Here is a 27,702-nt window from a genome sequence, read left to right as displayed (position 1 = left end):
TTGATAGTTGCCCCAACTTTAAGTTTGTGGTCCTGTAAGACCCCCAGATCATCTTCACAGAAGCTGCAAAGCATGAATCTATTGTAATCGCTCACTCCATTTTATCATTATAGGAAGAAGACAAAGAGGGACCGGGGAGCCTTCTACCCATCTGCCACCCCAGGCCACCTACCACAATCTCCCGTGGTGGCATGGTGACAGTGGGCATGACATACACGCAGTCGGTGGGGAAGTCCCCATGCTGCTTGGTCCTCTCATTGATGCCGTTGGCCCAGCCCGAGTTCATGACCTGCTCGCCTGTGTCGTGGTCCAGGATGATGAGGTCCCCCTTGGCAAAGCTGAGGAAGCCTGACTCCTCACCCGCTGGAAGGCAGAGGTAAGTGGGGCCACAGGGTGGGGGTACGGAGAGAGGGACTGGGTTGAAACACCTTATTTGGGTTGATGACCTGTAAGCTTCTCCTCCCCTCTGAAGAATTGAGGCTCTGTCCCTCCTATCTGCTCAGCACTCACTCTGCCTCCACCTTGCCACAACCCTCCACACAGAGTCATTGGAGGGGGCCACTCCCCTGCTCAAAAGCCTTCTGTGGCTCCCCACTGCCCTAGGAGAAATCCCCCACTCCTTGACATGCTCACAAGACCTGTCCTTCGAAGGGTCTTCCTGACTCCCTCTGCCTCACTTCTTGCCACTCCCACCTCATCTCACCCATTCCAGCCACACCCAACCACCTGCAGTTCCCAGACACACCTGATCCCTCCAGCTTCTGCTCAGTTCTTTTCTCCACCCTCAGCACTGGCCTGACACACAGACGTCCTCCCTGAGCCCCAGGCTGCATGGGGGCCACTTGCCCAGGCCCCCACGGCCTCTGGGCTCCCCGAGACACTGCACTATCACAGGGACTGTCACTCTCTGTTCCCACCCCCTCTCCCCACTGAGGGCAGGGCCGGCGGTCATTTCATCTCTTTTTCATACTCTGCCCAGGGCCTCGGAGGCCCAGGGGATGCTCAGACCATAGTTGTATTGCTGTCATCATTTGAAGTTGGTGGCTATTTGGGGAACACTGATCCGGAATCCCTGATCTTCTCTGGAGATGGTGACTAATGATACCTATTTAAGGACCAGGTGGAGGGAGAAGGGAGAGGAAGTTTCCCCACAGGGCACAGATTGAAGGCACAGAGTTTGGCTATTTGGTCCAGCTGGAACTGAGGGCATCCAAGGAAGAATGGGTAACAGGCACTAGCAACCTTAAATGCCAGGCCAAGCCGTGTGATTTGCCCAACACCCTGACTCCCGGTGACTGGCAGCTTGTGCCAGGAGCCACTCACCAGGGTTGGGATTGTCCTGCAGGGCCACCACATACTTAGACCTCTTCCGGAGCCCCTCCAGGAAGGTGACCACTAGGTCACGGATGTCCTCAGCGTTGCTGGAGGTGAAAGTGTACTCATCCCCCTTGATGGTGGCCAACGTGAAGCTGGGGGCTGTCAGTTTCGCTCCCCTGCAGGACCAATACGGAGAACAGGGCCCAGCAGGGGTCAGCCCTGCCCAGCCCGAGTGAGGTGCAGCACAGCCCAGGTCAGAGCAGCCCAGCGAGAGCAAGACACGGCACTCCCTGAAGGAGACCAAGGCCAGCCCAGTCAGATGTGGCCCAGCCAGAGAGGCTGGCCCAGCCAGGGTGAGATGGCCCAGTCAGATGTGCTCAGCCTGAGTCAGACATGGCTGGGCCAGTTACATGTGGTCCAGGGGGAGGCCTGCAGGGGGGAGCTCACTTCCCCTTTTCTGTCTGATTCCCACTCACCCTTTAGGCCTCAGCCTAGGTACCACTTCCTCCAGGAAGCCCTCCCTGCCCTCCCACAGCCCTCAGCACACTGGTCCTTACTTTAAAATGGCTTATTCAATGTCCATCTCCCCTCTCGACTGAAGCCACGGGAGGACAAGGACCATCTGGTCACTACTGCATCCCGTGTCTGGTCAGAGCCAGACATGACCCAACCCTGGCCCACCTGGGACACAGCCCAGAGACACTCCTACCAGCCCCAGATCGGCGAGGAGGCACTGCTGGGAACCCCAGTCAATTCCAGGAACCCACCCCCACCATTGTTCCCATGTGGATTGCACTTTTTAGTTTACAAATTACTGTATTTATTCCTCACTACTGTTACTGAAGGAAAGACCTTCATTTTAGGGATGAGGACATGGAGGTGAGGCCAGCTCTTTCTGTACACGCTCAACTGCCCCCAACTGTCCTCCTAATCTTCCACACCCATCTCAGAGCAACCACAAATGCACTGCAAGGACCCCGTCCACCCTACTAGGAGGAAGGCGCCCGAGGGCTCTGCACTGTGCAGCACCACCTGCTCAGCCACATGCGACCAGGACAGGTCACTATGTGTCTCTGCACCTTGGTGATATCCTCTGTGAGGCAGAGGCTTCCCTCAAAGGCCCCATGACTGCAGGAAAGCCCCAGGAGTCCCCTCCTTCCTCCTCTGTCTGTCTGTGTCTCCACCTGCACCTCCTCACTTCACAAAGTGCTGAATCAGGACCCTGGGTTTGAGACCCATCCCTACCACTGGTCTTTGCGCGGCTTCAGACAAGTCCCTGCCCTGCACTCGAGCAGGTGGGGGGGGGGGGGGGTTGGACTAACCGACTGCTGGACACGGCCATGATCTCGGGGAAGGACAGCTCCAGAAGCACCTGCTCCTGCTCATCCACGAAATAGACGCCTGTCCAGTTGACGGCCACAATGACGTCGTTCTTGGGGAGGCTGGGGCCTGGGGCAGAGGCAGGCACTGAGAGGGCGCCTCCTCACTCCTGGGCCCTGCCCTTTCTGATCCTCATAACCACCAGGGAGGTGGCTAGAGTGAGGTATACTGATGTCCATCTTACAGATGGGGAAACTGAGGCTCAGAGAACACAACCTCCCTACAAGCCAAACCTGAGGTGTGGCAGGAAGAGAGTGCTGGATTATAGAGCTGGGTTTGAGCCCCATCCTGGCCACTGGTGTCTGTGCAGCTTGGGACAAGTCCTTGGCCTGCGGTGAGGTGGGCTATGGGGAGCGATTGGACCTACCGAGCTCCAAGGTTCCCTCTGACCTGATATTTGGTGGTCCTATGAAGCCCAGCACCGGCACAGGGCCTGGCACAGAGCAGACGCCTGGTACTGACGGGCTGAGGATGGCTAAGTCAATGGCCTGTGCAGGTTTGTGTCGGCCGCATCCACTGTCAGCTTCAGAGTCAGCCCAGCCTGTGCTCTGGGCTGCCCTCTTCTGTATACAGTAGGTGCTTTAATGATCACAATACTCAATCGTTCAACCCAGTGTGTGGCTGGGCACCTATTATGTGCCACAGAGCCCTACTGGACTGCAGGGAGGCACAGCCCACTGACCCAGAGAGACCAGGCAACCCTGCAGGCAGGAGGCTGGGGTCTGGCTCCAACCATTCCCCTCCCTCCACCGAGGGCCAGAGCCATAGAGGGAGGGGCTGGAGGCAGGAGGGCTGACTGGTACCTGAGAACTTGTAGGCTTCGTAGAACCTGGAGAAGAGCAAGGGCCACTTGAAGCGAGCATAATTGACCACATCCTCTTTGACCTTCTGGGCATCAGTTCTCCTCTGGGCATAAATCCCCTGGAGGTGGACAGATGAGGACAGGGGGACAGAAGACATGGCACAAGCTCTGTCTGGAAATAAAATGTCCCTGTCCTGAAGCCAGATGTGGGCCCCAGGCTGCCACGTCCCCCTGTGCACTATGGCCTCCCTCCAGCCCATAGCCACTCCCATCACTCCATCTTCCTCCAATTCCAACGACATCAGTGAGCACTTACTAGAGAAACGTGGGTCCTCTCTCAGGGAGCTCCTGATTTAGCAGAGTGACAAGAAAGCCCACAGTCCCAGCCAGCACACGTGCAAGGTGCAAAGGCAGGGATTTGGTGTTGGGGGAGTGTTTGGGGAACAGGAACATGAGTGGCTAAGGGGGAAGGAGGGTGGGGGATGCGAGCCAGAGCTGACCGAGAAGAGGGAGTTGGAAACGGACGTGTAGGAGCCAAGTGACGTGGAATGTGAGCAAGGCCGCCCATCACTGCGAGATGGGCTTTTAGTGGACACCGACAGGCAGGCCTGGGAGGTAGGATGATGGCAGAATGGAGAAGGGTTGGAGCCTGGCTGGGCAGCAGCGGGGGTGATGCAACACTCCTGCCAAAAAACTAAAGCACCGACGTCTTATTATCTAAAAATATCCTGACGAGCTTCAGTAAGAACTGGGTGGTGTTGGAGGAGGACTGAAGGGATCAGAATGAACTCAGGGTTTTTATCATCTACGAACACAAACATAGAGAAAGTCACGCATGAGTCAGCGCATCCACGGTAGCGTTTCCAGGCACTAAGCAAGGGCCTTGAGGCAGTGCCACCCCAGGAGCAGTGGGTATTCAGGGACAAGGGGCTCAGTGCCTCCAACCTAATCTTAAATGGCTCAGAAAAAATATGTATGTGTGCAGACAGAGAACATCGTAAAGCAAATGTGGGACAGTGTTACAACTGGCGAGTCAGGGTGACGTGTATACTGCACACAGCAGGTCTAGTTTTTTAACTTACAATTTTTCTTTAAGCTTGAAATTATCTCAAAATAAAGTATTTTTACCCTGATGACCCTAAAGACCATGCTAATTCACATCTGTCCACTCTACAAGAGGCCTGGCACAGGGCTCTGGGACGCGCACAGGCCAGGGCACTGCCGGCGCAGGGCAGAGACCCCGTGAGCTGGCCGAGGGCAAAGGCCACATCTGCTCTGCTCACAGCTGGGTCTCAAAGGCCTGGTGCAGTGCCCACACGTGGCAAGTGCCCAAAACAAAAGGAATTCATAAGCAGTGGCACCCAACCCAGAACAACCACAGGCCACGTGCATGATGGCAGTGAACACGCAGGAGGCCCGGGGAAGGCAGAGGAGCGGAGGTGGGGGACAGAGGCTGGAGCTGTCAGCCAGCAGAATGGATGGGCTTCAACAGCTGACTGGTGTGAGGGGTGACAGATGAGGGAGAGGAGGTTGCCAAGGACGGAGAGACAGAGCAGGGGAGGGAGAGCACGAGTCTCTTCTGGAGGGCAGGGAGGGCCTGGGGGTGAGCCAGGCCTAGATGCAGAGGGATGCAGGGAGCCCTCAGTGTCAGGTGGAGCCTTGTGGGCAGCTAACCCAGGAAGGCAAAGTGTTGGGGGGCGGAGTTGGGGAGACACATGGGGCTCCTAGGTTAGGGAAGAGGCCGCTGACCTTGGAGCCCTTGGCAACTTATGTGCAAATTGGTCCCGCTCTCACACAACTAGGGCCTGAGATGGGGAAGTCGTGGGGCCCCCTCCAGCAGCCAGGGTCCCTCCCAACCAAGCCACCCTGCTCTGCTCATGACTGGTCATAGGCCTGGGGCCCTAAGCAAGGGGCAGAGGGAGCCTGTACCTCAAATTCCTCAGGCAGGAAGTTGGGCCAGAGTTTTCAGGGAGAAGGAGGGAGCACTTCCTAGACACTGCCCCAGCATGCACCAACTCCTGAGCTGCAGCTCTAGCAAGCGCAGGTGGGAGGCTGGGAATTGGGACCCTCAGGACCCACAGACCCCTGGTTTCCCTCACGAGGCCACAGAGCGGATTGGATCCATCTCTGTGTCTCTGGCGCCCAGCCCAGAGTAGAGCGCAGAAAACCCAAGTGAACCGATATCCATGGTGGAGAAAGGCTGCTGGGAGGCAGAGGTCAAGGGTGCCGTCCTGTCCCCCCAGCCCCATGGACAGACAGATGTCAGGTGAGAGCTGTGACCCCTTTGATTTCTCGGGTCCCTGCCCCTCAGCCAGGCCACCAGAAAGCCCCTCCTTCGAGATCCCCCAGCACTCCCACCTTCTTGTGGGCAGCAATGGCCAGCTGGGCCCACTTCTCCAGCGTCCTCAGGGGCGTGATCTCGCGGTCGGGGATGTAGGTGGGCACAAGGTTCAGGAGGCGCTCGAGGATCATCTCGGAGCCATAGTCCACAAAGTACTGCTGGGAGGCCAGCTCAGCAAGGTCATCCTCCTAGGCGGGGGAAGATCTTGCTCACACACCCTCTGGGAAGCTCTTCTGCACCACCAAAGCCCCTAGGCCCTGCCTCCTGTAACTCGCAGAGTCCAGCCTTTGGGACCTTGTGCTCTTGCCGGTCCACCAGGAGCTCCCCAAGGGCAAGGCCACACCGTTGCCTTCTCCTGGGTCCCCTCAGCACCAGCAGAGCTGGACTCTGCCCAGGGCACACGAGCTGACCCAGAGAGTCCAGCCCGCCCATCGGTCATGCTGCAGCCACTACATCCTCAGCCCAGTGAGAAGGGCCTGCCCTGGAGAACAGGGGGCCTGGGTACCGCTGGAGACTATCAGAGGAGGGGAATGCATCACTGTTACGGCCTCCATCACCATCACTACATCACCCGGGCATAGTCAAAGTACTGAACAACCAGTAAGCTGTACTGCAGAGGCTTCAGAAAGCCAGTGGGCACTGAGCATCCGCCGCTTTTCTGCCTGAAGCTGGTGCACGGCAGCCCCAGTGATGCCTTCCTGGGGCTCCCCAGGGCTCTGGCAGCAGCGACAACAGAGAAAGACCCTTGGGCACCTTGAAGACAGTAGATGTTTTCCAACTAGTTCAAAGTATTTCAGAACTTAAGCAACTGATATGGCCGTACTAATGCATCCTGCCTGACGATCAGCTCACCAACACCAAGACCACATTATTACCGTCACCACCTCCACCACTGCCACCAAACCTCCCCTTCATTTCCATCATTTCCACCATAATCACCAACAGAGCCATGAGTATCACAAAAACCAGCATCACCGTCAAAAACAAAACCACATCAATCCTGTCCTCTGGAGATAAAAGGATACACATTCGCAAACTCTGGTCTAAGTAAGTGGCTCTCTTACTCCTTTAGAGCAGGACTTTCTAGACTAACTCAGAACAATACAGCAAGTTCTGAAGCGCACCCCCTGTGCCGGGCACCATCACTGCAGCAGTGTGGGAACGCCTCCCACGGGCAGAACGCAGGCTATTCTCCAGAGCCCTTGCTCCTGGAGGCGGTGTGAAATCCAGGAGAAGCCTAGCTAAGGCCCAGCCTCGGTCTGGCTCACCCCCGCGTTCGCAGAGCGTGAGTCACGGACAGGAACACTCAGCCAAACTGGGAAAACAAGGTAGCTCTCACTCACCTTCTCACACCTGTACTCCCCGAACTTCACCCCACGCACCACCTGCTGGTAGATGAGGTTGGTGGCCACGTTGTCCTCAGAGGGGTTGTGCCAGGGCGTGAAGACCTCCTTGCGGAAGAAGAGCCTCCACGGGGCGTTGCGCTCCTGGGCGCCCTGCTCCTTGGCATACTGCTCACACTGGGAGACGGCGTCCATGACGTGGTCACTGCCGCTGCCCAGGGAGGACACCTGCGGGACAGGGCTGGAGGTCACCCAGCAGAAGGGCGAGCAGGCAGGGAGGACCACAAGGAGCCATCGGCTGTGCCAGCTGTTCTCGTGCCGATGGAAAACCAAGGCTGAGAGAGAGGAGGGGCGGGCCAGGTCCCCCAGGAGGCAGCCCAGCATGGGACCCCTGGGTCCCACCTCGGGCTCTGAGGAGGCACAGCCACATGGGAGTTCCCACTTCCTAGCGTCAGTCTTTTGTGAAACTTTGATGGACAAATGGTCACTGAAAACACAGGCAGTATCTGTTGGTGAGAAAAATCCAGGCAAACGGCATTGATAACATGGTTGTATCCCTGGACCTGCTGGGGCGAGGGGTAGGGGGGCACCTCTGCCAGATGTGATGATGCTGGGTGTGGAGGCAAAGTCACCCACCCCCAGGCCCGGCTCGGCAGAGAAGGCTCCAAGCCCAGTGTGCCCCAGGAGGCACACACTCCGGGTGACCAGTAACAAGTGAAAAGAAGCTACCACAGCACCTTGATAAGGAGTTACAGTCCCATTTGCAAGTGGAAAACAGCCAGTGAGAGCCAGTGGCTTTATGTCCCTCCAGTCTCTGTTCTTGCTGTCACCAGCAGACGACTGAATGCACCTGGGCACATATGACTGAGGTGAGCTCTGGGTTTCAATCTCCATGGTACCTGTGGGCCCCTCTTTAGGTGCTTAGACCTCTCCGTGGTCCTAACAAGTCAGGGCAGAGCCAGGAGCACTGCTCCTTTACAGAGGAGGAAAAAGGCCCTGGAAGGTTAGGAACCTGGACCAGGAGGTGGCAGCACTGGGGTGGGAGCTCGGGAGCGGCCCAGGTGGTGCTGGGGAGGAGGCGCCCGGGGCCCACCTCACCTTATCAAACAGGGCGATGTAGAGGGAGAACCCAAAGTGGTCCTTGAGCGAGATCTTGTCCGCCAGCGCGCTGCAGAGCTCCTTGGCTGTGGTCGCCGAGTCTGTCAGTAGGGTCTTGGTGGTCCCGTCCATGAACGTCACAGGCAACATGATGGGCTTCTTGGACTTGGTGGCCTGAAAGTGACCCAGGAGGGTCTGTGGAAATCCTTTCGCTTCAGAACAGCTCGCTCCCTCTAGGCTCCCAGCTCCCTGTGGGGTTGAAGCCCTCGAACCCCAGCATCCTACGGGGCATTGCCTGTCCCTGGTCACAGGTGCCCAGGGAGCCCTGCTGTGCTCCCCCCTGAGCTGGGGCGCCTGAGCTGGGTGGTCGGGCTCTGCCACATGCCAGGGCTTCTGCCCTCACATCACATAACCATCACAAGACCCTGTGAAATGAGTATCCCTATCGCCATGTTGCAGATGAAGCCACTGAGCAGAGGAAACCCCCTGCCCAAGTCGCTTTGACTATGAAGCCAGCAGATGGGAGTCAATCATCACGGGGGGCTTTCCTGTTCCAGCAGGCCTGAGATTCCAGAACTTGAGGGTGGCTGCTTGAAGAACCACAGAATTCCAAAGCAGGGAAATTTTCTGGGGCACTGGCCACACACATGCATGCCGGGGGTGGGGGGTGGGGCCACACCTGCAGCTCCAGCCAGCTGGGCGGCTGTGTCCGAGTCCCATTGACGAAGGTCCTCCTGAGCCGCTCCTCACAGTACGGGGCGTAGCCAGGTGGTCCACCGTGGATGAAGTTCCGCAGGTACTACGGACAGAGGACCAGCTGAGGAGACCCACTCCGGCCCCCCTCATTCTGCCTGCCTGTGAGATAGTCTGGGACTTGAGACCCTTTACCTGAGTGCTCGCACCTGGACAAATGACTCCGTGAGCAACGGACTACAAAAACTATGAGGGACTAAAAATAATTGCACACAGGTGCGGCTGGGATAATTATGAATAACAGGATACAAAAAGGCCACAAAAAAAAAACTACATTTGAGGTACGGGGAGCAAAAGCAGGGCACTGCGCATGACCCCTGCACGTGGCACCACCAAGTGGGAGGGCAGACCACCGAAGCCGCACCTCTACTCTCCCCCCATTTAAGGAAGAACCTGCCCCAACTCAGAGCACCTGTTTCTTGTTCTGGCTCCCTAGTGCTGCAGCAAGAGTCCCAGTAAAGCCTTGCCTCAATTTCTCATCTGGCCTCTATCAATTTCTATTGATTAAAGAGTCTAAGGACCTGGGTTGGTAACACCTGGTCCGTCAGAGCAGCCTCATTGGGTCTCCGGTCCCTCCACCCACACTGAGAACCTGCTCTTCAAGGCAGGTCCATCCACACCCCTCTGCTTTCCAGGGCTCCCACTGCCCTCCAGATCAAGTCCACGTGCCTCAGGTTGGCACAGGCCACCTGTCTGGCCTCAGCCATGCCCTCTGCATCAGCCCACAATGCCATACCCCACTTTGCCCAGCATAACTGCTCCTCTCCCTCCAGAGACCACCTGACCCCTCTTCACAGGGCTGACCAGCTGGGCTGGTCCTGCCATCACCTGCCCTGCCTCTGTGTCCCCAGCACCCAGAGCCTGGCACTAAGGAGCAGTCAAGAAAATGGCCTGAGACAAACTAAAGTGCTCCAGACAAGCATGTGGAGGGTCCAGGGGGTGCTGTTGTCAAACTCAGTGTCCTCATAAATAAAATGGGGCTCTTGGAGCCAGGGATGAAGGGGTCAGGAAGATGGGCCCTGCGGCGGCAGGCAGCGGGCAGCCAGCGGCGGGGAGGCCTGGGAGGAGACGGCCAGGCAGGGCCTTACTGCCAAGCCCCTGAGCTTCTTCCCCATGCTCTGCCCCTCAACGCTGGGGACCAGGCTCAGCCCTCCTTCCCACCCCTGGAGGCCAAACACCACCCCTACCTTGACAAACTTCTCGGAGGGGGCGAAGCAGCCCACGCAGAGAGACACAAGGATCCAGCCCCGGGCATAGCTGCTCTTGGACGGGTTGTGAGTGAGCTGCTTGCTGATCTGACAGTAGATCTCATCCCTAGGCAGGCGGGACGCAAGGGAGGAGACTGCGTCAGGGGGAAGCCCCACCCCTCCCAGCAGCCTGTGGGAAGCATGCTCTCCTACCTGCCAGAGACCACAGGGTGGAGGTGTAGCGGGGGCCAGGTGGGGGAGGTGAGCCCAGCGCTCTGGGGCCGTTGGAGGGGGTCTGGCATTGGAGACAGGTTTATCAGGCATGAAGCATGCTCCTGACTCCAATCCAGAGCCCACGGCCGGGGCCCCAGGATGCAGAGGGTGGTGCATACCCTGCTCCTGGGCGCGCTGACCACTTTGATAAGAAGCACAGGCTCCAACCCTGCCTCATCCCTCACCAAGCTGCGTGGCCTAAGCAGGTGAGTTCACTTCTCATGGAAGCAGGAACAATAGAAAAAACACCTGGGGAACTTCTCTGGGGAATGGAATGAGTAGGGACTTTGACTTTTGATATATTTCTAGAATGTTTGAATATTTAAGTGGCTGTGTATTACTTCTGTAGCCAGTTTAAAGCAATGAAGGTAATTTTTGGTTTTGCTTGGTTTTCATATTAAAGGGAAATCATAACATCTTCCTAGCAGGATCCTAAGAAAAATGAGCCAAGGCTTAATAAAGGACCTAGCACAGTGCCCAGCACTGTAAACCCTCAGCAGAAGCTGCCTGCCTGTTCAGGGCCAAGGGCAGGACCCACCACCACGCAGTGACCACCAGGGGGCACTCACTGCTGCTCTTTCCTCTCTGAAGGGCAGGCCTGGGCAGGAAGGAGGGACTAAATCAGTGGGGCGCCCTGATTTTGAGAGTTCAGGGACAGTACAACTTCAAAATAAATAAATAAATAATGACTTATTATCAAGACAAATAAGGACATTCAAAGCACCACATGCACAGCACCTGCCCACTGTTTATATCACAACCGTTTTAGAAAACAAAGGTAATTTTAATATCCAAAAAGTATGAAGGGTGAAATCTCAGAGCAAAGAACAGCCCTTTAAATAAGTCAAATTTAGCTTTAGAAACATCCTTCTCTTCCCACCTTGTCACAGACCAGTGAAGACGTTATTACCTGTAGCTGGAAGCCCCTTACCCCGTTCACTTTAGAGACAGAGAGACTGAGGCCAAGGGAAGGGAGGGACTAGCTGTGGTCCCTCAGGGAGTTGGCACTCCAGCCTTCTGACTTGGTCCTGGGCTCCTGGCACTGTGTTCTCTAGAAGTGACCACTTCAGGGCAAATTCATGCCCCTTAAACATATCTTGGGCAGCTAGCTACACTTTCTTCCTGGAGGCGGGTGGCCCCTGGCACTAAGACCATCTCTGGGAGGTAGTAACTGGCCTCAAGGAGCAATGAAGGGGAGGCCAGTGGCCTCTGGGCAAGCCTCTTCCCGGCTCTGGGCCTCAAGTCTCTCATTGGTAAATGGCACTTGACCCCTCACCAGTCCCATCCTGCAGTCCTCCCAGCCATCTAACACAGGTTCATGGGCTCGGCTCTCCTGACCAGCCATCCTGTGCAGGTGGAGTCCTCAGAGAAGTCCCGTTTTCCCTCCCGTGTCACAGGTGAGTTGATTCCTTAATTGCTCCTGGAAAGTCGTGGGTCATCAACCCAGGGATCTGAGGGATCTGAGCAAAGGCCTCTCCTGGGCCTGGGAGCGGAAGGAGACACTTGCAGGATCCCAGGCATGCTGACCATGGGCCTGCTGGATGCACAGAAGGTGCTGGCAGGGCTGAATTACAGCAGAAAATGCATGTCAGATCATGATGACTGTAGGCCCCCACCTGAAGGCTCTAGAGAATAAGCCATGGGCTGAACTGATAAACAAGCTATGAGGAATGTCACGTATCCAGGCTGGATAAGAAATGGCCTATTTAATGTATCCAGTATGAATGACTGGATAGCCAATAACGGGTAAGATCCTCCGAGGAGGACAACCTAAGACAGGCACAGCCGGCTGGATAAGAGATGGCCTACTTAATGAAGTTTCGTGACGAACTTAAAACAATCTGTCCTTGATCATGTAACATCCTATGCTTACTGCAGGAGCCTGGGAACCTAAATAGTTTAAGATTATTAACATTGTTATAACTTAGATGGTATGTGAGGCATCGTGCATGTCCTATATAAACCCTTTTACAAGAATCAATAAACAGAACTGCTTTGCTTCTCTCCGCACGGTGTTTGAGCGTACATGATATCGCGCCACCGACAATGACAGCTACTGTTCACTGAGTGCCTGCTGTGCAGGTCCTATGTCACACACTTTCCGTAGTTTTATCAGCCCAGGAGCTTATAAGGCAGATATTATTATTATTCCATCTTTACAGATGAAGAAACTGAAGCTCACAGGGGTGAAATCACTCTCCCAAGGTCACACAACCAGCTAGCACAGAGCTAACCCAGGCCTGCTTGGCTTCATCTGTTGCTAAGGTGACCGAGCCACCACGCAGCCAAAAGCCTTTCAGGGCTGCCTTCCAGGAAGACCGAGATGTCCCCCCTAGCTGCCCACTCCCAGTGCCCGCCTCAGGCACTGACCGGAGTGCAGGCCGCAGGATGCCGTTGCCAATGATGAAATGCAGTTTCTCCAGGTTGGAGGTAGGCCGGTCCTCCAGCATGCTGTTGCCCTGTACCGTGGACTCCCCGTCATGCAGCCTCTTGGTCACCTGGGCCACAGGGAGGGGACAAGGTTTGACTGGGGCCCTGCCTCATGCCTAGGTCTGCCCACTCCCCTAGAGAGCAGAATCCTGGGAGTAGCCAGAGAGCTGGCTCCTCACCACCATCATACGGCCGCCCTGTGCAGAACAGGTGCGGGATCAATGCCTGGCCCACACAGCTGGGGAGCACCGCCCCCCACTTCTGGGGATCAGGCTCCTCTGCAGCCTCCATGACATCCACCTCCAGCCCCTACCCCAGGGAAGTCCCCTTAGCCAGGACAGGGATCTCCTCCTCTGATTCTGGTGGGACCTGTGTCTCTCTGGGGTGGGCCACATACCACGCTGACACCCAGAGTACACCTGGGTTCCAAGCACCTGGTCACCATCACCCGTCATTAATGCCCCTGTGCAAACAGCCTCGGACCTGGAATCTTACAAATGCGTTTCTCCTCTCTGGCCCCGCGCAGCACCTGCCCTGCACTCTGTCCAGAGTAGTGGAGTGAGTGAGAGGGTGGGCGACGGGAGTGTGCCCCTGCAGACAGGAGGGGCGTGGGAGGTCCTCTTGTCTACTGAGCACCCACAGCCATCGTCTCCATCCTTCCAGGAACCCACTAGTGGGCACTTTCCTCCCTGTGTGCCTTGGATACTGAGCGGTAGAGCTGCAATTCAAATCTGCAGCTATGTAGCTACAAGACTGGACTTGAGCCTTGGATGGGAAACAAAATGAGGGCAGAAACAAGACAGGCTGCGGAAGGCTCCAAGAAGCAGCCTGACTCTGAAGGCTTCCTGAAGAGGTGACCCCCAGGCAGAGAAGAAGGAGAAATTTTAGGCAGAGGGACCAGTGTGCACAGAAGCATGGGCAGGGAAGAGCCAGTCGCCCTGCTCCATGAATGCCTTAGTTTGTGTCTGCCCTTCCAGCCTGGATAATCCTGCAGCACAGGGCTGCGACCGTGCTCAGAAAATACAATGTGACTGAATGAATGAATTCAAATTAATGGTGTTAATGCCCCATGGGCACTCTGATCCCACAGAAAAGTTCTCATCAGCTTAAAGGTCCCTGGAGCAAATGTCCTGGTCAATGCCCTGGCAGGAAATGTCCTCCCTCTCACCAGCTGCCAGTCCAGCCCCCCCCAGCTCTCCCATCCCCTCCTCCGTGAAGCCTCCCTGACTGGCCCCAGCCTGAGGACACTGCCTTCTTCCTTGTATCCTGTCTGCCTGATCACCCCCCACACTGTCCTGCCAACCATCCAGATCCCCTGAGAACAGGCAGTGTCCACTCCCACCCTGTCCCTGAGGATCCAGAGCTCAGCCTTGCCCCCATCTTGGGTCACCAAGGCCATGCAGGATCTGCTCTGACCTCCTCTGTCAGCTTGGACTTCTTCTTCAGGGTCAAGTGCACCAGCTTGTGCCTCACACTGCTCTTCTTCTGCCCCTCGGGGAGCTGGGCCTGCAAGACAATCAGGGTCAAGCAACGGGGCTGCAAGTCATGACAAGAGCAATTGATGATGTGACTAGAATTGTCACCCCCATGCTCACATTTACAAGGTATACCCCACATTGCCACTCCCACCTGCTATCAGCCAAGTGACAGATGGGAAAACAGACTCAGAAAAGTGTAGTGACCTGCCCACCACTTCCCAATTGCAGAGCCCATCAGCTCTGCCAAGCAGCTTCAGTTGTGGTCAGCATTTCAGTCGATGAAATGCTCACCCATTTTTTCCCGTGAGTAGGCAGAGGAGAGCAGGGGTCAGGGAGGTGAAGCAGAGGCAAATTTTAGAAGTCTCCTTCTGCAGAGGACCCTGAGGCTGGGGGTGCCAGGCAGCCCTCCCCACCGGCCTGGGAGTGACCTCACCTCGCCCTCGCCTTGCAGGGCCTGCAGCTCCCTCTTGTACATCTTCTTGCCCAAGGTCTCGTAAATCTTGGTCATCACAGGGATCTTCTCGCTGCCATCACTCATGGCCGTGTGGTACTTGGGCTCTGGGAGGTCCCCCATGAACCGGAGGATAGTGATCCAGACTGCCAGGGCCGCCTGGGGGCAGAGCCACACCAGTCAGAAAGTGCAGCCAGGATGTTGCTAAAGTTATCAGAATGACCAAGGGCTGACACCTTGTGGGTGTTCCCTGGGACCTTGCCCGTGGCGTGGCCCCAGACTGGTGCAGGCGAAGTCAGCCCTGGTCCCTGCATACCAGGGACCCAGGGACCCAGCACGGCCCCAGCCCTCACCAACTGGTTGCCCTCGTCCTCGTGGTAGAGCAGTGGCTGCTTGAGCGGCCGTCGAGTGTAGGTGTGCGTGGTGGTGCCCTGGAAGTAGGTGGCGGCAAACTTGGCGAATTTATACTCGGAGAGGTCCTCCTCGTCCTCGTCAGGCAGGGGCAGGGCCGCGTCCAGGTCCTCCTCCACCATCTCCCTCCGCCCGCGCTCCAGGTCCTGGGGAGAAAAAGGGGTTCCCTGCCATGGGGGCAACTTGGGGCTGGGCTGCAGCTCCCCGACCTGTCCCTGCAGGGCCAGCTCTTCCTCGATGAGCGTAGGGTTTTGTTCATCCTGTTCACTCCCCCAGACAGAGCCCAGTGCAGGGTAGGTCCTCAATACACAAATGAATAAAGGTTTGTGAATGAACAGCCCTGGAGAGGGACAGTGACTAGCCCAAGGTCACATGGCAGACTGGTGGCTGGACAGGGTCTGGGACTTGAGGCCCCTGACCCAGGTCATCTCTGCTGCTCTCTGCTCAGAGGGGATCAGGTGGACTGTAATGCAAAGGGGCACAAGAGGAGGGAGGGCCATCTTTCTGGGGCCTGTCCCTACCCCTTCCTCCCGCCTGGTACCTCAAAGCCACTAGGCGCCTGGCCCTCCTGGCCTGGCAGGCCACTCGAAGTCCCCAGGAAGCCAAACATCTTGTCCACCATGTCTGAGTGATTGACAGGCTCGTGGCGGGCCCTCTCCATCTGCTCCAGGAGCTCCTTCTTGCGCCGAGCCTCCTCCTTCTCCTTCAGCTCCCGCTCTGCATCCTCACGAGCCAGCTGGGCCAGACGCTCCTGCGAGGTGGGGGTGATACAGCCTCAGGGAGCCAGCCCTCCTTGGGGAGCCCAAGGAGCCCCTGTAGCACCCAGGCCTGAGTCCCGACCTCCTGACCGCTGGTAAGGACTGAGACTCAGGCCTCTCCAGCCTGGGCCACGCCCCACTCAGCCCTCACAGCCCAGTGCAGACAGATGCCCAGCGCTGAGCCACAGAGAGGGCTCATGATAATCCCAGACAGTAATGCCACCTGTCCTCAGGGCTCAGCTGAGACCAGCTCCTCCAGGAAGCCTGCTTACACCTCCCCAGCTGAGGTTCTGAGGGAACAAACCCAGAAATTCAGAGCCATTGGGTGAAGGCTCTAGACCAGCGCTGCCCAATAGAAATATAATGTAAGCCATGTATGTAGTGGCTACATTTAAAATACTTAAAAAAAAAAAAAAGGTGAAATCATTCATATAATTACTATTCAATGCTTTGCCCTTCCAAGTGCTCAGTAGCCACGCGTGGCTAGGGGCTCCCACCCCGGCTCAGGTTTTATCCGGTGTTATCTCCCAGCTGAGGGCTTGGACCCGCTCAGCCAGTGTGGGGTGAGAGCTGCTGGCCCAGTGAATGGATGTTGAAGGGACCAGGACATCCCCAGCTCACCTGATGTTTGCGTTCGGCCTCCTCCTTGGCCTTCTTGGCGCTCATCTCCTTCCGGAGTTTCTCCTCCTCCGCCAGCCGCATTTTCTCAGCCTCCAGGCGCCGCAGGTACTGGGGGGGTAGGGGGCATGGTGGGTACTGAACTGTGTGTGGCTGTCACAGTGCTTCCCACCAGCTGGACCCCACCCCAAACTGGCTGAGTTATGGGACTGTAAGCGACTTTGACAAATAATTTGCAGAGAGGGAAACTGAGGCATGTGAGAAATTCTCTAGATCACATAGCAGGTTGGGGGCACCACTGATCCCAAAGCCAAAACAGGTTCGCCTTGGCCTCCCGAAGATCCACAGAAAGGACTGGGCCCCCACCCTGCCTTTGGCTGGGAGAAGGGAAATGAGGGGTCCAGTTTCATGCATTCCTCAGAGGAGGCAGAGCCCTACAGACATCCCCCAGTAGGCTCAGGTCACACTTGGGGGCAATTTGTCTGCCTGAGGTGGAGGCACACCCTTGGAGGACACACCCATCATGGGGCTCAGAGCCGCAGGTGCTGTTGGACCCGGACCCGGATCCTCACCTCGGCCCTGAGGCGCCGATGCAGCCTGCGGGCGATCATGCCCCGGGCGTAGGCCTGCACGGTGATCACGGCCCAGAGGCGGTGGCGGAAGGCCTTGCGCACCAGGTAGGCGCGGCAGCGGGCCTGGAACTCGATGATGCGCCGGCGGGCCAGGCAGGTACTGCTGGTGCAGCTTCCGGGCGCGGTGCAGAGCCTGCAGCCTCAGGAAGCCCAGCCGCATCTGCAAGGACAGCCACCAGCTCAGAGCCGCCGTCCAGATTTCAGACCAACCCTGCCCGCAGGAGGTTGCTGCCCTGGGCTCCACTCTCCAACATGCGTGCCTCAGAGGCACTGCTGTCTCCTCTCAAACCAAAGTTCCACAGAGAGTGGCCTTGGCCCCCCGAGGGCCCCCCATCCTCAGACCAGGGGCCGGCCTCCTTCTGGTTCACCTCCCCAGCACCAGGTCCAGCTGCGGCCTGTTGCTTCATTGAGCTCCACGTGACACACCCACTCCTGGCCTCCTCTGAGGTCTCTAATGACCCGGGTGCTCACAACCCACCAAAACATTCCAGAAGAAAAGCACAAACACTGCTGACCAGATGGGGAGAGCCACAAAAACCAGACTTGGACTTTGGGCTGGAGGAACAGCAGGGGCTGGCGGCAGTGGCAGGAGGCCAACCACCCCTGCGAACAGGTAAGTTCTGCTGCCATGGCAATGGGGCCAGGGTCAAAGGCCTCATGGGGCAACACGCAGCCCCCTGGGGAGGCTCACCAGCCCATAGTTCCTCCTGCAGTTGTGGCCCCGCCAGTGCCTCTGGATCAGCGTGGCAGCGTTCTTCAGCTTCAGGAAGTTGGACCTGAAACAACAGCATGATGTAGGAGAAGCTCAGAGCAGAGAATCAGTGCCAGGGCACATGTGGGGTTTGGAATCAGGAGACCAGGGCTGAGTCTCAGCCCTGTGTCTCCTTGGCCCCAGGACCTTGGGCAAAGGCATATAACCTCTGTGTGCCTTGGCTTCCTCATCTGCAAAATGGGCAGAATAATACCTGCCCTGCCTGCCTCACAGGCTTGTCACATAAGGTGGACACTCAGAAAGTTATTCATAAATAAATGTATGAGCAAAATAATATAAAGACTAAATGCTTTGGACACTGTAAATACCACTTGTTAGTGACTGTTTAATTCCCTCATTTTATAGGTGAGGAAATTGAGACTCGATGAGGTTGGGGCTAGAACCGTGGGCTTCTGACCAACTCTGAGTGAGAACCACACTGTTCCCCTGCACACACGAGGCAGCTTCTACAGGATGACAGTCACCTTTGAGCCAATGGAGGATAAGAAACCACACATCAAACAGCAGGTGTCTCCTGAACGTAAAAATATAAAGGGAGGAGTGAAGGATGGCTGTATCAGTACAGGTGAGCCAGCGAGCCAATGCCTGGAAGCACACACAAACAAGGGCACAGCCACGGGAGGTGATGGACAGTCAGACAGATGCATGGAGGGACAGGTGGATGGACAAAGGATGGCTGGACAAATGGACAGCCAGATGGATCTACGGAGAGAGAGAGAGTGTGACCAGATGAACTGCAAAACGAGCAAGTTACAGGATTTTTGTGGAGCCTGAATCACATTCGAGTCAGCCCTGCCCATCTGTAAATTGTCACAACTGTACACAGGACCCTTACATGGAATATGGGACACACTTCGGTGGGGCACAGACGGGGCTGTGTAAATCATGTGTCTGAGTGTTTGTCCATGTTTGCATGATCATGTGTGCATGTTATGCATGAATGTGTGTCGGTGTGTGCACATGGGTGTTTATTCCCAAAGTTCACGTGTGGGCTGAAGAGGGGTGGAGCGGGTCCAGGCACAAACCTGTCTTTGAACCCCCGGATGACCTTCTGGAGGAGGATGACTCTGTCGGTGATGGCCTTGTCCCGTTCCACCTCCAGCAGCATGTCGTGGTGGTCCTGGGGGACAGAGATCCTGAGTGGCGCCCCCACCAATCTCTCCAGTCCCGGGGCTGAGGCTGCCCCAGGTGGACCTCTCTTCCTTCACTCAGAGCCCAGGCCTAGGCTTGCTTCAGCCCCAAAGGCTCCCAGCCCTGCTCTGGCCCCATGCGGCGGCCTCCCACAGCCACGGGCACAGACAGGTACAGCTGAGGCCGCTTCCCAGGGGCCTGTGTGGGACAAATGGGGCAGGAGGGGCCTAATGTGACGGGATGGAGTCGGGGGCCCAATATGCACACACACTGCCTTCATCCCTCCAGCCATCTGTGCCCAAGCCCCAGGCATCTTCTAGATGTATCTGGCACACCAGCCCCTGACCTGGGCCAGGCCACCAGCATTTCTCTCCAGGACCTTAGAAGTAGCCTCCTAATCAGTCTCCTGGCTTCTGTCACTTCCGCTCTGACCCTCCCTCAAGGAGGGAACTTACAGTGATACCTCAAGGCTCCTGGGGCCAAGCCTGGTCTCCTCCCCTGGCACCCGGGTCCTCCATCATCAGGCCCTGCCCACTTCTCCAGCCCTCTCTCCTCATCCCCAAGCCCCCAGCCCTCACTCCAGTTGGACAAAACTTCATGGTTCATTCAGTACAGGAATCGAATGTCTCCATGTGCCAGCCCTGTGCTAGGTGCTGGGATGGGGCCGCAGTGAACCAGGCCAACCTGGGTCTGGTGGGGAAGCCACCTCCATCGGATAATCACAGACCGCATCACATGGGGCCAGGGCCCAGCACAGAGGGGCTGCTCAGCCAAGGCTTTCTGAATGAATGAACAGAGGAATGGATGAATAAATGAATGGGAAATTCATTTGGCTGGAAACCATTGCCCATTTCTGAACAGCCCTGAGAGGTGAGGATGGGGAGGATGGTGACAATGATGGTCCTCAGAGGTCTCTGGCACCGGGTGCCTTCCCTCCCTTACTCACAGGGGCTGGACATCAGAAGCACAGGCTGGAAGGCCTGCTCTCTACTCCAGGTCAGTGCCTGACCTTGGGCCACTCACTTCTGCACACTGAGCCTCTGAAACGGGCATAATAATTCTACCTCAGAGGCCTGCTGTGACAACTAAATGAGATGATGGACAAAAAGCCCCCATTGGGGCCTGGCGTACAGAACACGCTTTCCTGGCTGCAGTTGTGACATGCACAGGCAGGGGACAGTTGGCACATTTTTCCAATGAGGAAATGAAGGCTCAGGGAGATGAAGGCATTGGCCCACAGCCCATCAGCCACGGAGCAATCAGACTGGATTCCAGGGCTCCCTCCAGCTCCAGCTCAGGGCTGGCTGCCCTCTTTCCTCTCCCCAGCTGTCCTGAGCTGCCCAGGACCCACCCCATGCCTGAGGAAGGGACAACCAGAAATCTAGAACAGCAGAAATGGAAATGGGGAAGCCAGAGCTCGCACCATCCCTGCTATAGCTCCTGCCTCCACCAACTCCCCAGCAAGCTCTGTCCCAAGGCCAGGATGCCCGCAGCCCAGCTTCCTGCTCCCAGCCCTGCCCCCTCCCCAACTGCCTAGCTCCCAAAGTCCTTCCCAGGCTGTGGTAGGAGCCAGAAAGACCGAGGTGCCTGCTCAGGGAGCTCGGGAACAGGCCCAGGGGCAGTACACAGCAAGGAGGGCGGCACAAGGCCAACCACAGCCCAGGATGAACCCCGCCTGGCAGGAAACCACAGGAAGGAAACTAAGATACACTCAAGGGCACCCCTGCCCCCACCATCTGCACCACTACAAGCACATCCCAATTTACAGATGGGGAAGTGAGGGTCAGACAGGGTAGGTGGCCCGCCCAAATTTCCAGGGCAGACAACCACAGGAGCAGGACTGATCCAGCCTCCCTGGTGAGCCCACCTCTGGCCTTTGGCTTTCTCACCCACCGTCAGTGCTTCGGCCCCACCCCCACATCATAGACACTCTCAAAAACCAATTGCCCCTCCACCACCCAGGAGGCCTTATTACCCACACCCGCTCCTCCCGGCGCCAGCTGCATGGCAGGAGGATGGCAGAGGCCCAGCACTGACCCTACTCGGTGCTGTATCCCCTCAACAGCGGCCCCCGAGGACCTGTTCCCACCGTGACAGGGAGCTCACAGTGCACCCCCCAACCCCGAGGCAACCAGAGTCAGAGGCCATGCTCACCTTCAGAAAAATTTTGGTTCTGCCAATCTGCCAGTCATCGTGGGTGCCCAGAACAGTCTCAGCCATGCGCTGACATGTCCCCCGGAGGTCATTCTGGGGGATGCCCAAGAGAATGGGTGGCCCCGTCAATGGAAGGCCACCTGGTGTCCCTCCCAAGGCAGGGCTCTTGCTTCAGCTCTGCTCCTGACTCTGTGTGGCCCCAGCCAGGTCCTGCCTCCTCTGACACTCATTCTTCTCCTTAGCTTGGCCGGATGATTGTAAAACCTTCTGCTACAGCTAACAGCTTGGCAGCTTGGCAGCCCTGGTCTCGTCCGTGACACCACACGTGTGAAGCCCACGCCAGCCTGGCATGGCAATGGAAGTTCTCAGATGCACTCCCCTGCCTGACCCCCAATTTTTCTAGCCACACCTAAGGTGGCCGAGCTGATGTCACACCTAGCGCACTGCTCTGATGAGAAAACTGGGGCCTCGGCCCAGCCCAGAGCTGGGACCCTGCCTCCTGCTGCCTATGGCCCCAGCCCTGTACCTGCTTGTAGGCTGGCTTCACGCCAGGCAGCAGCACTCGGTAGCGCTCCACGAACTCCACGAAGCTGTAGCGGATGGGGTAGCCGGCTCGGCGGATTCGGATGGTCTCCATCATCCCTGAGTACCGCAGCTGGCGCACACACAGGTGCCGGTCGAACAGCTGCCAGGCAAGGAGCCAAGGGCGTCAGTGCAGGAGGCTCCTGCTGGGAGGCCAGCCCTGCTCTGTATTTTCCCAGCCCCAAAGGCCCAGAGAGGCAGAACCACACAGCAAATGAGGTGCAAAGGCAGGAATGGACCTGGATCAGCAGTCCAAACCCACACAGCAGCACGGAATGAGACCCTCTGTGCTGACGGCACAGAGAAGAGACGGCTTAATTCCCTTTGGGACACCTCGAGGAGGCTTCGTCAAGGAGGTGGTCTTTGCTCTAAGCCTGACGGGGGAGACAGGGCACTGGGAGGGCATGCATGTGCAAAGGTAAGGAGGCCCGCACGCACAGGACATGTTAGGGGACTTTATGGGGACTGAGAAGGCTCATGCACGTCAAGATAATGATTATGCAGGTGGTGGGTGCCTTGTACGACCCCAGGGAGCACCCTTCATATTACAGCCATCTTAGATTTGTAGGTATTCGGACAACTTTCTGGCTGCTGACAGTAGTGTCTTCCTTAAGAAAGAGATACATTTTTCTAACTGTCACAGTCATTTTTGTGATGGCAGCAGGGTTGGTGGAGGGGCTGTGAAGGGCCTCAGAGGCAGCAGTGAGTGACCAGATCAGATTTGCATCTGAGACCCACGTCTCTCACTGCGGTGGAGAGAGGACTAGAGAAAGGAGACTACGGCAGGGAGGCAGGTGATCTGAGGGAGGTCCTGCAGCCACGGTCCAAGCCACATGCTGAGGCCTGGGCCCAAAGAAGGTTCTGGAGGCATCGGAGAGCAGGAGAGATGGTGCCCAACTGCAGGGCCCCGGCCTCAGCCCCCTCCACCTCCCACTTCAGAAGCAGAGCTTGCTGGAGCCCTCTGTGACTCATGCCCCTGCAGACCTGGTCCTGAGCCCCAGGGATACTGGCCAGCTCGTTCTAGGGAACGTTTCCAGGCAGGGGACGGGGGCAGGAGGCAGGGCCAGCACGCGGAAGGCTGGCTTCCGCCACCTGTTTCCTCTCCCTACAGGCACTTTCCCTGGCCCAGCACTGGCCTCCGGCCTTCTGCCCCTCCCCAGACCCTCAGGCCCCAACTTTCCCACCCTCCCCTCCTGTCTCTGGGAAGAGCCTTGTGGTAAACAACACCTCCTAGAGCTGTGGAGGGACAGGGCTCCTAGCCTAGGCTCCCAGCTCTGCCGCCTCAGGCCCCTGACCCTCCCTGAGCCTCCGGTGCTACATCTCAAATACGGGGCCATAATGGTCCCTCCCTCACAGCCTGTTAGGAAGTTTGAATGGGGCTGTGGAGAGACAATCTATTCTGTGCCAAGCACACAGAAAGGACTCAAAAGATACTATTCAGAGAAGTAAAAAATGAGAATGTTCCCAACCAGTCAGAGGAATCTGGGAAAGCTTCAAGGAGGAGGTGGTAGTTGTCTAGATCACAGAAGAGGGGGCTTTCAAAATCGGGGCCACAACAAGAACCCCAACTGCCATTTACCAAGCACCTCCTAGGTGCCAGGTAGTCTGCACGCATTATTGCACGGAATATCCGACCAGGTGGGTCTCATCAGGCCCATTTCCAGCTGTGAGGAAACTGAGGCCTGAGAGGATGAAGTGACCCGTCTACAGCCACCCAGCTTGAAAGTGGGAGAGTCTGGATTTGAACCTGCATCAGACCTGCTAAGAGTCCAGGCTTTTTGCAGGGTACCTGTTGCTTCCAGTAAATAGAGACTTTGTTCTGTAAGGACCCAGGGGCCCTGCAACTCCCCAGAGAGGACAAAGTCTCACAGGGCCCGGCCCACCCTGCCCCCATCCTCGACCAGGCCCCTTTCACCCACCAGGCTGGTCCCCGCTGCCTCCCCCTTCCCCAGCGTCCCCCATCCCGCAGCCGGGTGGCTCACCATGGGCTTCTTGAACTCATTGGGCTTGATGCAGCGCACGAAGAAGGGCTGACAGGCACCCAGCGTGCGCATCAGCAGCTCCAGCGACCGCTTGAACTGGCTGCTGAGTGTGGGTGAGCGCTTCCTGGTCTCGGAGCCCTGGGGGGACGGACCACAGTGATGGGAGGGGCTGACCCACGCCCCTCCAGCCCTCCAGAAGGGAAGCAGGAGGGAGGTCAGCGGGTCAGGGCCTGCGGGACAGCCGCCCAGGGAAGCAGGCTGGCCAGGCGCGTGAGGTTTCCTGTGACCCTCCTGGTCTGGACTGGAGCTTGGACCCCAAATGCACCTCCATCTCGGGATCCTCCCTGATCCGGGGCCCAGGAGCCCTGCACCGGGAGTGGGGAGCCCTGGGTTCCCACGCTGGTGTGCTGGGTACTCTGGGTAAGGCGCAGCCCCTCTCTGAGTCTCCATCCTCCCTTTCTGGTATAAATGAGTAGCCAGACTCAGTCCCCTCAGGACAACAGGGTCGTCTCTAGGAGACGGGTTAGACAGACCTAAGTGCACACTCTAGGCCACCACCTCCTAGCTGGTCACTCAAAAGCCCTGAGCCTCAGTTTCCTAAATGGGAATAGTGCCATCTATCTAGCTGACCGGGCTGTGGGAGTCTGTCTCAGTAAACAGCAAACCCTGAGGGCGGGGGTGCTGCCCGCACCCTCTGCCCTCCCTGTGGGATTAGCCGGTCAGCAGCAGCCCCAGATAAACCTCCTAAGAAGGCACACAGCTGGCCTCCGGCCGCCCCAAGGGCCCCATGCACCACCAGCCGCTCTCTGGGTGAGCTGGCCGGCAAGCCCCCACACCTCTCTGCCCTATTGGGGTCCCCCTCTCAGGATACTGTGAAATGAGGTGAGGGTGCTGGGGGAGCACCTGAGAAGCAAACAAACGGGGAGCAGAATATCTCAGACAGATACTGAGAAAGTGGACACAGAAATCAGACTGGATTCCAAAGCATCTTGATGTTCCTATTTTCCTGGCAATTTCTTTTGGATGAGAATTTTTTATTAGTGAATTTGATTATTATCATAAAATTTTATATTTTAAAGAAGCCATCATTCTATCTGATATCCTGTAGCATCAAAAACCAGGGCTGCAGATGCATGTGTGAGGTGTGTGGGGAGAGGCAAAGGCATTTAACCCATTCTAAAGTTAGACCGGACGCCCCCGGAATGAAATGAAACTTGCCAAGAAACGGCAAATGCTTTCTAATCTGAAATTTGCCATGCTTTCCATTTTAGTTTTATCTGAAATATAGTCTAGGATTTTGCCAAGAGAAGCTGGGGAGTATTTGCACTGGGATAGGGTGCATGTCAGGTCTGTGGCCCCCACTGTTGCCCCAGAACCTGATCCAGCAGCAGCACTGGGTGACCCCCAACTTGGAGAGGGAGCTGTCCAGGTTGGGATGTACACAGCCTGCATGAGAGGCCTTGCCAGGACCACGTGTGTGCACACACAACACATATACACAGACACACATCGCACATATATACACACACAACACATAAATGTACACACATATAGACACAGCACACACATACACATACAGCATATACACAAACACACACACAACACACACAGCACACCCTCACACACAGTACATATACACAGCACACAAAGCATGCACACATGCATGACACAAACACACACACACACACACAACACACATCCTTCTTTGGTTCTGATCATCACACTGGAAACTATGCCTTTCTGTCTGTCTCCCCTGCTGGCTGTGAGCCCCATGAGGACAGGCGGCACACCCTGTTTACTGCTGTGCCCCAGGCCTGCCACAGCAGCAATCGACACTTCGCTGAGATAAACAACAAGTTCATACTGTACAGCATAGGGAACTGTATTCAGTATCTTGTAGTAACTTGTGGTAAAAAAGAAATTGAAAATGAATATATGTGAGACTGACAAGGGCTCAATTTCCAGAATATATAAATAGCTCATACAACTAAATAAGAAAAAAACAAACAACCCAATCCAAAAAATGGGCAGAAGACCTAAACAAGCAATTCTCCAATGAAGACATACGAATGGCCAATAGGCACAACATGAAAAAATGCTCACTCACTAATTATCAAAGAGATGAAAATCAAAACAACAATGAGGTATCACCTCACACCAGCCAGAATGGCCATCATTCAAAAGTCTACAAACGATAAATGCTGGAGAGGCTGGGGAGGAAAGGCAACCATCCTACACTGCTGGTGGGAATGCAGTTTGGTGCAGCCATTATGGAAAACAGTATGGAGATTCCTCAAAAGACTAAAAATAGACTTAACATATGACCCAGCAATCCCACTCCTGGGCATATATCCAGAGGGAACCTTAATTCTAAAAAGATACATGCACCCCAGGGTTCACAGCAGCACTGTTTACAATAGCCAAGACATGGAAACAACCTAAATGTCCATCAACAGATGACTGGATAAAGAAGCTGTGGTATAGTTATACAATAGAACACTACACAGCCATAAAAAAGAATAAAATAATGCCATTTGCAGCAACATAGATGGAGCTGGAGAATGTCATTCTAAGTGAAATAAGCCAGAAAGAGAAAGAGAAATACCATATGATATCACTTATATGTGGAATCCAAAAAAAAAAAGAGACAAATGAACTTATTTAAAAACAGAACCAGACTCACAGATATAGAAAACAAACTTACGGTTACCAGGGTGGGAACGGGGTGGGAAGGGATACATTGAGAGTTCAAGATTTGCAGATACTAATTAACACAAATAAAATAGATAAACAAGTTCATACTGCATAGCACAGGGAACTATATTCAACATCTTGTAGTAGCTTACAGTGAAAAAGAGTATGAAAATGAATATACGTATGTTCCTACATGACTGAAGAATTGTGCTGTACACCAGAAATTGACACAACGCTGTAAACTGACTATACTTCAATAAAAACATACATATACAAACAAGAACACTTTGTTGAACTGAAGTGGTACTGAATGGGCTCCCAGAAATTGTCCACCTTCCAATTGCTTAGGCCAAAGATCTAGGAACAATCCCCAACTCCTCTTCTCTCATATCCAATATGTCAGCAAATTTTATTGGCTCTACCTCCAAAATGGACCAAGAATCTGACCCCTTCTCACCACTTCCTCCACTGTCAGCCTGGTCCAAGCTGCCTGCAAAGCTCTCTCATTATTGCAGCCTCCAAGTTGGTCTCCCTGCTTCTGTCCCCAACACTCCATTATCAACACAGCAGCCTGAGTGAGTCTGTTAAAACACAAATCCAGGCATGTCTCCCTCACTCAAAACCCTCAATGGCTCCCCAGTTCACTCAGCATGAACACCAAGGTCCTTGTAAGACCTTGGTAGGGGGAGGGTATAGCTCAGTGGTAGAGCACATGCTTAGCAGGCATGAGGTCCTGGGTTCAATCTCCACTACTTCCAGTAATAACAACAACAAAAGAGAACAACCAACAATGTCCCACAGGAACTGGTCCCAGTTACCTCCAGTCTCTCCACCGCCTTGCCCACTCCCTTCCAGCCACTCCTGCCTCTGTGTTCTTCCTACAATGCACCAGGCAGGTTGGGGTTAAAAGCACCTCAGGGCTTTGCACTTGCTGTTCCCTCTCCCTGCAATGCTTTTCCTCCAAAATGCACATGGCTGACTTATTCACATCCTTCCAAAGCTCTCAGTAAGGACTTTCCTGATCCCCTATTCAAACTGCAAAGCCCCACCACTGGCATTCCTCCCTGCCGTATTTTTCTCCATCTCATATGTCACCATCTGATGTATTACATTTA

At 55.8% G+C, this 27,702-nt stretch overlaps 1 protein-coding gene across 1 annotated transcript in view; it reads right to left on the bottom strand.

Annotated features, from left to right (window-relative positions):
* Nucleotides 1-27,702, bottom strand: part of MYO7A (myosin VIIA) — an 86,213-nt gene that overhangs the window by 19,342 nt on the left and 39,169 nt on the right. Inside the window, 22 exon segments of the mRNA XM_032489482.1 lie at nt 173-363; nt 1,324-1,493; nt 2,640-2,766; nt 3,501-3,618; nt 5,858-6,028; nt 7,184-7,411; nt 8,282-8,455; nt 8,961-9,080; nt 10,222-10,348; nt 12,865-12,992; nt 14,341-14,430; nt 14,836-15,012; nt 15,207-15,410; nt 15,806-16,015; nt 16,644-16,751; nt 17,213-17,365; nt 17,367-17,432; nt 17,964-18,048; nt 19,070-19,164; nt 21,330-21,422; nt 21,856-22,014; nt 23,894-24,031. Coding sequence (XP_032345373.1) covers nt 173-363; nt 1,324-1,493; nt 2,640-2,766; nt 3,501-3,618; nt 5,858-6,028; nt 7,184-7,411; nt 8,282-8,455; nt 8,961-9,080; nt 10,222-10,348; nt 12,865-12,992; nt 14,341-14,430; nt 14,836-15,012; nt 15,207-15,410; nt 15,806-16,015; nt 16,644-16,751; nt 17,213-17,365; nt 17,367-17,432; nt 17,964-18,048; nt 19,070-19,164; nt 21,330-21,422; nt 21,856-22,014; nt 23,894-24,031 — 3,132 coding nt within the window.

The sequence above is a fragment of the Camelus ferus genome, chromosome 10 (assembly GCF_009834535.1).
Source record: "Camelus ferus isolate YT-003-E chromosome 10, BCGSAC_Cfer_1.0, whole genome shotgun sequence".
In the NCBI taxonomy this organism is placed as follows: Eukaryota; Metazoa; Chordata; class Mammalia; order Artiodactyla; family Camelidae; genus Camelus; species Camelus ferus.
This window is presented reverse-complemented; position numbering and strand designations above follow the sequence as displayed.